The 8632-nt window shown below is 59.7% G+C and overlaps 1 protein-coding gene across 7 annotated transcripts in view; it reads right to left on the bottom strand.

The window, feature by feature from the left end:
- Positions 1-713: 713 nt before the first annotated feature.
- ATP11A (ATPase phospholipid transporting 11A) overlaps positions 714-8632 on the bottom strand; it is a 105644-nt gene continuing 97725 nt past the window's right edge. For 3 of the 7 annotated variants that reach the window (XM_059377892.1, XM_059377897.1, XM_059377898.1), the window contains one exon: positions 714-4639. In XM_059377892.1, coding sequence (XP_059233875.1) covers positions 4520-4639 — 120 coding nt within the window. In that variant the 3' untranslated portion in view covers positions 714-4519. Of the gene's footprint in view, positions 4640-5559; positions 5657-7660; positions 7748-8632 lie in introns of those variants that run through there. The other 4 variants (XM_059377895.1, XM_059377893.1, XM_059377894.1 and 1 more) reach the window with 4 other exon arrangements.

Below are 8632 nucleotides of genomic sequence, written 5' to 3'. Positions count from 1 at the left end.
CGAGGACGGGCCACCAGTCCTCACGAGGGACATCTGGACACAGACATGCTCACGGGCAGACGCCCTGTGACGAGGCGCGACTCACGGGGATGTGTCTGCATCGGGGGCTGCCGTGGTCTACCCCCAACACCGCCAGCAGCAGGACTGAGCCTGGAGCAGACCCCCTCACGACCTTGGGACCCCCGCCCGGATCCAGACCCAGGGACAGGGCGTCACGCTGCGGCTTGAGCCCCCAGGGAGTGCGCGCGGCCTGCGAGCTGGTCCCAGGCTTCCCTGGAGTGTCTCGGAGCAGACGACGGGTCTCTGGGTAGGACAGCGCCTGAGGCCGAGGAATCAGAGGAGCAGCGGGTGGCCCCAGGGACAGTGCCGTGGCCTTGGTGAGTGCGGGCGCTGCCTGGGTGTCCAGGGGGACACCTGTCCACCTTCAGCTCAAACTCTCAGGCTGAGAGGTTTCATCCCTGCAGCTTCTGTCCCCAGAGGTTTTTTTTTTTTTAAGATTTTATTTATTTATTTATTTGACAGCAAGACAGCGCACAAGCAGGGGGAGAGTGAGAGGGGGAAGCAGACTCCCCGCTGAGCAGGGAGCCCGATGCGGGGGCTCAATCCCGGGACCATGACCGGAGCCGAAGGCAGACGCTTAACGACCGAGCCATCCAGGCACCTCTATGAGATTTAAGGTCAACTGATATTTTAAACTCATAAAGAAACCAAGCCAGAGTTTTTTTTCTTCTTTATTGCAAGCAGATTCAAGTCTCCTGCTTAAATAGTCTGCAGAAAAATGCAATATAATTAAGTCACACTTTATCTACAGAAATAAAAGTTAAAATCAGTAGCATAAAAAATGAACTTTGCCCAAGTGTAAGATTTGGTTTAATCACAATTTAATTTTTCAAAGCAGGTTAATGAATCATTATCAATTAAACATGACTACCTACTATATTCAATAATTTAAAAATAAATCCCAGTATTTATGACAATGACAACTATGGATACCACTCGTGTTAAATACGCTTGGAAGATTCTCTTCTGTTACAGGATGAATGGGCATTTTAAATGGCAATGCAGACACACATCATAGCTTTAAGTCAGAGACAATAATATATGCATATTAAAATTCTGTATATTTTGATAAGGTAAAAAATAAAGCTATATAAACTTATCTTTAGATTTTTTTCTGCAAAAGTAGAATCACACTTTGATAATACTTCTGACACACCTTCATTAAAGCTTTGTTTATGGGCGATATTCAGAATGATTCTCTTTCCCATTCAGCTCCCCCCAACTTAAAAAAACGCATTTGCCAGCTGACATTTTTCCTGTTTCTAACTGGGAAGCGTCCAAAAGAAACGGAGACGTGGAGACGTGATGCGGGCTGTTAATAAGCGGTGCAACTTCCGAAAAAAAGGAGGGCCGCGCCGGGTCACTCCAGTCAGTGCGACACAGCAAACTCAGTGGTTTTAGCGGAAAGGGCCAGAAAGCCCCCTCCAGGCCGCGCTGCGCATCTGGCTGATGTGCCACGACTGGAGACCGGCCAGAACAGCTCGGAGGAGACATTTTTGTACTTAAAGCTGCAAAATCTCACCAGGCCAAGCGACAGTTCTGCAGCCCGTCACCGCAGAAGCTGGGCACGCAGCACCGCAGGGCCTGGTCTAGCCTCCGCTCACGCCCGGAGTCCAACACACAGGAGCGGTCGGGCTGGCTCCGCACCGAGTAGCCAAGAGGATGCCTTTTCCACTGGCCGCCCGTGGCAGAGGACCGGCCGGGGCTCTCGGAGGCTTGAGGGGTCCAGACGCTGCCCTCTGCTGCCTGTGCCAAGGGTAGAGCCACGTGGGGTGGATCAGCCAGGGGGCCGACCCGGGGAGGGGGCCCAACAGCGTGTCCATCCTGTCTCTGCGCCCTGCCAGGCTGCGAGGCTCGAAGTCCAGGGAGCCCTGTGTTCCCGGAGCTCCCGGCAGGGTCCCCTCAGGAAGCGGGCAGGAGGGCCAGGGCCCAGGGAGCGTGTATGTGTGCGTACCGTGTGGCCCCAAGTGGACACGGAGCTGAAGGCAGGAGACGGGGACGTGATCGGGACCACCTGTGCGTTAGTGTGACCCACTCAGAGGGGCGTGGTGTGCGGCTTTCGGAACCAGATGTTGGGGCCGGCGTGAGAGCTCACGGTGGTGACCCGTCCACAAGTGCCGTCCTGAACGAGGTCTTTGGGACGAAGAGGAGTGCTTGACGCTGACAGGACTTGCTTTCAGGTCAGTTTAAGGCAAGTGAACAGGAACTAGTGTAGGCAAGAGGTCATACGGGGTCCCACGCGCACACTTGCCCCGGGGACTGGCCACCCTCCCTCCGGCCCCGTGTCCACCGCGCGGGACAGGCGTGGAAGACTTCCCCAACAATCTCAGAGGAGACATTCGGCGCATGTAAGGGGTTAGTGACTTTCCCAACGAGACATGTGCTATCAGAGGCAAATGGTGACCATCTCGGTACGGGTGGAAAGAGAACACCAAACCATCCCTCGAGAAGCTTCTATTTTAAGGCCGAAGGATGCAAACCAAACACAAAACAAAAAGCAGATGAAAATCACAATCAACGGTGAAGAATCGGGAAGCAAAGTACTGTGCTCTAGATGGGCCTCGGCCCGTCACCGCCGCCGGGGACACAGCGACTTCGCACCCTGTGGACACGGACACACCCCAAACTCCTGCCAGAATTTAAATGCAAAGTGGCCAAAAGTTCATCAACTTAAAAATTAGAAGCTTTAAAAACATACTTTAAAAATTAGATGTGGCATGTTAACAAAGAAATGAATAAAGAGATAGAAACAGCTATGAAAATAGTCCTGTGCAAAGGCAATTTTAAGATTTCTAAAAAAATACATTACAAAGAATTTGTTAACTAAACATACAGAGAATCTGTCCCCCACAGGTATGACATTGATACCCACATTGGGTCCTTAAAAACAGCTGTAAAAACGCACACACCGTTGTTCGCAGGGTCTGGCGCGGACGCCGGCCAGGACGCCCCGACACACGGGCGGCGGCGCGCGGGACGGAGGGCGGCAGACGGCGGGACGGACACCTCGGCGCACTCCCCGTCCATTCTCCTGGTCTTTGGTTTGCTGTTTCTACTTCCCCTGAACTTACCCCAACTGCTCCGTGCACGCAGTCCGCTCGCCCCCGTCCCAACGAGTATTTTATAGACGAGACGTCGTACAATCAAGCAGTGACACCGCGACTTCCCACAGTGCCTGGCATGCAGCTGGCCCGTGTCCACTCGCCAGCGTCCCCGGGGCCACAGCCTGGCTCCCGGCAGCAGGTAGGGGCCTGCTGATCTCTGGGCAAAGCTCTTCTCCAGAATGCCTGTTCCCACATCCACACTCTGACTCTCAGACTGAAATGTCTTCTTTGTGGACCATTAAGGCTACGTCGAGGAGGTTATTTCTAGAAACAAACGGCGGTGCGGAGAAGGGATGAGAGCGGTCCACGCAGCGGCCTCCTCCAGGCCCGCCCACCCGGAGACGCGCCAGCCGGCAGACAGCAACGCGGCGGATCCAACACAACACACAGGGGCCTGGGGCCCAGTCGCGGCCGTGGGCGGTGGTCCGGGGCGGCAGTCCCGCTCTTCAGGACTCGGAGGCCGCCTCACCGTCAGACCCGCATGGGCCTCAAACAGACTTCGGAAGACGGACGGGGCCCCTGGAGGCCTCCTCTCAATGAAGACACCAAAGGGCTCTGCCCCAGGCCCCCACCAGCGTGCCCTGGAAGCGGTAAGAGAGCCGTCTGGACACAAGCACGCCCGGAGGCCCTAAGGGGCTGTGGGCACAACTGTCCCGTCCCGGCACTGGGGGCTTGAGAGAACCGTGTCATCTGTTCTTCTCACACGGTGCTTCTCGCGCAGGGGCAGCCGGGAGGGAAAGAGAGTCACACAGGGGACACTAGGCTCCCTCGGAGGAACAAACTCCGTGTCGGACACGACCCTGAAAAGCAGCTTCGCCAGGAGGCAGGTTTGGACAGAAGCAGGACATGGTCTAGGACTCCGACAGGCCGTGGGAGCACAGTGACCCCACAGTCTGGTTTGGCCAGTTCCAGAAGCACGAGGACTGGAGGGCTCTGGACAAGGATGCACGGGGGCATGGCCAGCCCGTCCCGTGGTGAGGACGAGGCCCCTGCGCTCGGGCCGGTCGGTGTGGCCGCCCCCACTCCGCCCACGGCCCACCTCCACCGGGATCCTCCTCTGACAGCCTGTGCGACTGGAGGCCCTGGCCGGGCTGCAGGGGGCCATGCGCGCTGTCCTTCACAACCCGACCAGATGCCCGAGGGAAGCTGCAGGGGCCACCAGCCCCCAGGAGGTGACGCTGGCCAGCCGCGCACCCCAGCCCAGTCCGGTTGTTCTCATCCCTCCTTCGAGGGCAGGGGGAAGCACAGACGTGCAGCTCTCAGAGCCTCGGACCCGAGGCCTGTCCATCAGCGGTCCACCCATGGGGAGCGGGACCGGGAGGGCGGTGGCGATGCAGGAGACCGGCGAGAGGAGGTCACGTCGGTGTCCCCCGTTCTGTGTGTGGGCCCAGCCACACGGCCCAGGGGCTGGGGCTCTGCGGGGAGGCCAGGAGGGTGAGCTCGGGGAGGCGGTCCTGGCCGCGCACGCGTGTGCTCTGTCGGAGAACGGAAAGGACGGGGTCAGTCCCGGACCCTCGACGAGAACCCCACCCAGCCTGTGCAGACGCTGCCCACGGGGCCTCCCGTCCAGACACGGGGCGGGCACGTGTGTCCCACATGGCCGAGGACACAGAGCCAGCGTGGTGACTGCGCTCTGGCCACCAACGGCTCCCCTGCCGGCTCCAGACAGAGTACGTCCCCGTGTGAAGTGTCCGCCAGGGGCCCGGGGTGGGGCTGGGTCTCCGTCACCTCCTTGCTCACGGACACTCCGTCTGCCGGGTTGTCAGGCTGTTGCTGCCGAGCAGGCCGCAGCCTCATTAAATTCACCGGGCAGCGGGCACTGGGGGAAGCCGTCGGCAGAAATGGGTCTTAAAGGGACGCGCGTCCCTGGGCCGAGAAGGCGGCCTGCCTGTCCCAGCGGAGACACCCGCGTCGAGGGTGTGGCGGCGTTACCGTCCTGTCCCGGGGCAGACAGGGCTCCGTGTGCCGCTGCCGACCACACACCTGCGCCGCACGTCTGCCTCGGCCAACGCTCCCGCCAACCGGGCCACCTTCGCCGTTTGTCAAAACACGGGCTTTCCCGACAGACCTTCCGCGGGGAAGCTCCTTCCACAGCCAAGGCCGAGGGGCGAGCTTCGTTCTGGAAACTAAGCCCTGAGCCCAGCGCGGGAGAGGACCCCGCGAGCGCATGTGGGAGGACACCGGCACGCCCGTGTGTGTGCGCACGGCCATCTGCCGCCAGACAGGCTCAGGCAGGTCACTTACCCGGGACAGACACACGTGTGCGTAAAAACTTTTTTTTCCCCCATGAATCTGTTATCAGAACTAGCACGGCTCAACAAAACCCTGGAGGAACACGAGCAGTGCGGGGTCACGGCACACCGGGCAGCCCGCCAGGCGCGGCGGGCGCGGTTACCTATCCTCGGCTACCGGTGCCTCGGCCGCGGCAGCAGGTCCTTCAGAAGCGGCCGTTCCGTGCCCGCAGCGACCGACGCTCTGAGGTTCGTGCTCTGCTGCAAGGCGAGGAGAAACACTGAGAGGCGCCGTCCGGGCCGCCACCCCGCTGCGCGGCCAACGCGGGACCCTGTGCCGGTCCGGGCGGTGGACGGGCGAAGGGCCCGTGGTCTGCCGTGGCAGACGCCGTGAGTGGGGGGCGGCAGGAGGGCGCCGCCGGGAAGGGGCTGGTCTTCCTAACAGCCTTCGCCCAGCAGTGACCACGGAACGGTCCAAGGCACAGAGAGGAGCACAGGCCAGGGACCCGCCGACCCGCGGCTTCCCCAGTGCTCGCCCGGAACGGGAGGGACTGCACCTGCCGTCGCTCTGTCCCTGTCCTTGGCCCCGACCCCGAGGCTAGACTCCTGCAGGGCCCAGGGGTCCCAGGGCCACAGCCCAAACCCGGCGTTCTCCCTGTCGGGGCCTTGGGAAGCAGCAGGGAGGGAGTTTCAAGAGGGAAAGGAGCGCGAGGTGTGAGATGCAGAGTCTGCCGGCGAGAAGGACGGGCGGACGGGGAGGGCTGCGTTCCTTGCGGGCACGGAACTGTACCCGGTACCGCATCGAGACACGTGACGCATACGTACACATGGGTCACACGTGCACACGTGAGACCTACTGTCCGAGACGTTTCCTTGTGACAGAGCAGGAGCAAGGAAACAAGTGTCCGTCTGACGCGGGGACTGGTCTGGGGTCTGTTCCTCCAAAGTTTTGCCGGCTGCAGGGGGTTCCCAGAAACACACGCACACCTGTGTGCGTGCCGGGGGCTCTGAGGAGGTGCAGGTGTGGGCACGCCTACGGGCTGCCTCGGGGGCCGTGGACCCTGCAGGGCGCCCAGCACCCGCCGTCCCCGAGCAGCCAGAGGTGGGCTTCTAAGAGCAAGTTTTAGCAAACCTCAGCAATGAATGCAGATATTTTTAGCCCAAAGTTGGCCAGATTTAATGAATTTCTTAAGCACATCGTGTGACTTATACGTCCCTATAATAAGAATTTCATATACGTCCCCTAATAAGAATTTCACCCTGAATGTTTTTAATTGTACCCAGTGAGTGAAACTATGTCATTTACTCTAGCAGATCCTGACGGTACCAGAGTAGGAGCATTTGACTGCTGATAATTATCAGGAGTTCAAAACGCACCATCTTCTTAGTTAAAAAACAGTGTCGATGACACTTAGAGGATGAGCCGTCATTAAAAGGAAACAAAGCCTCTTCAGGTATTTTCCTATGAACCCAGCGTTGCTGGGAAACAGCTTCCCATCCCTGATGCTGAGGCCTCGGTAAGTGTGTCGCTCAGATGCTCACAGCTGACACACGGACAGCGGCCCCCTGGACAGCTGTCCCCGAGATCGTGGCTCTTCACGAGCAGCTTGTGGCCCCAGGCACCGGCCCCGCACGTGGCTCTGTGCTGCCAAGAGACAAGTCAGCACGGCCACTTACAGCAGCGCAGAGGCTTTCTGTAAAAACCATCTGATTTTTTAAAAAATGAAAAGGGAATCTGTAAACACTTGATCCAAACACATCTCTCCTGGCTTTGTCCACCGTGAGCTCAGCATGAGCCGTCTTTCCTGCAGTGTCTTGTGGGGCCTGTGCAACACTCTGTCGTGGGGGCCTCAGTTTCCCTGTCTGTGCAATGGGTCTGCACAGCTGCGTGAGTGAGGAGGTCTCACCGCCTTCCATCATTGGCTGCGGAGAGGGGGCAGTGCTGTGTGGACTCTGCCCACATGGGCTGGAGCCGCCTCACCCACGCCGCCGTGTGCTGGGGCCACAGGTGCCCACCAGCCAGTGCGATGCAGGGCAGCCCTGCGCCCTGGCAGCTGGGACCCGGGACCTCCCACGGACCCAGAGAGAAGCACGGGCCACGTGTACTTCTCGCATCTCAGATATGCGTCATCCCAGAAGCTGCAGACGTGCGCTCTCCCTGAGCCCACAGGAGCCCGGGCTGGGAGCCGGGCAGCTCAGCGGGGACTCAGCCCTCCGCTTCCTGTGACCGCAACCCCACCATGCCAAATGACAGAAAAGCATCACCTTGTTCCGTTAGAAACTCAGACTGCTGGAGGTCTGAGAGAGCATAAAGATGGTGGACTGCTCGACAGAAAGGCACTGGCTCTTAGTCTGCAGTCCCAGAGGGGTCGCGGGGCCACGCACATCGCGAGACAGGTGGGAGTGGTTATTTAGGCAAAGAAGTCGGAGACAAAGGGAAGGAGGAAGGGAAAAGAGAAACAGGTTAAGGCAGTTGAGCAGGACAGGAACCCCCTCATGCATCCCCACCATCGCGCTCAGCAAACTGGGGCCTCCCTGGACGCTGCCCTCCCGGGGCCACGCAGGCCTCTTGTCCCTGCTGTCTTTCTCCTCCTGCCCTGACACCTCCTCTCACGTTGGCTTGTTCAAGAGCTCAGAGCGAAAGCGTTCCCGCACACTCACACGCCGTCGGTGCCGACTACAGACAGCGAGGAGGGAACTGCGGGGAACCAGGGACCAGGGGCATCATGCCCAGGACGCTCGTCCGCACAGACTTCTGGGGAAGCTCCCCGTCCCCCGGATTCCATTCAGCCACTGGGATGGGTGGAGGTGGGCACAGCAGTGCCCGGACCTCGCTCCCTGCAAACCCAGCAGCAGCCTGGCCGTTTCCCTCCTGAGGCCGGCCAGCAGCACGGGAGGGGGAGCCCCGGGCCATGGGAGCTGCCCGGAAGGCCTTGCCTCACGTCCTCAAGGGCACGGAGAGCACTCCCACCTGCACGTCCACCTGTGTTCTGCAGGGAGAGCCCTGCTCTGCTGCCTGCACACCTGACAGGACTCTCTCTTCTCCTTACAGAGGCTCTGCACCTCCACGGGCAGGACACAAGGGTGAGGCTGATGGGGGACGTGCCCTCCCTGAGACCTCAGAGGGGAGCGGAGTGTCCTCCCTGAGACGGTAGCAGTGAGGAGATGGGAGAGGCGCGCTCCCCGACATTGCAGGGATCAGAGGATTGGGTGGGGTGTCTCCATGAGATCGCAGGG

The sequence above is a fragment of the Mustela nigripes genome, chromosome 15 (genome assembly GCF_022355385.1).
Source record: "Mustela nigripes isolate SB6536 chromosome 15, MUSNIG.SB6536, whole genome shotgun sequence".
Classification (NCBI taxonomy): domain Eukaryota; kingdom Metazoa; phylum Chordata; class Mammalia; order Carnivora; family Mustelidae; genus Mustela; species Mustela nigripes.
The sequence above is the reverse complement of the archived record's forward strand: the minus strand, read 5'-3'. Positions and strand labels throughout refer to the sequence as shown.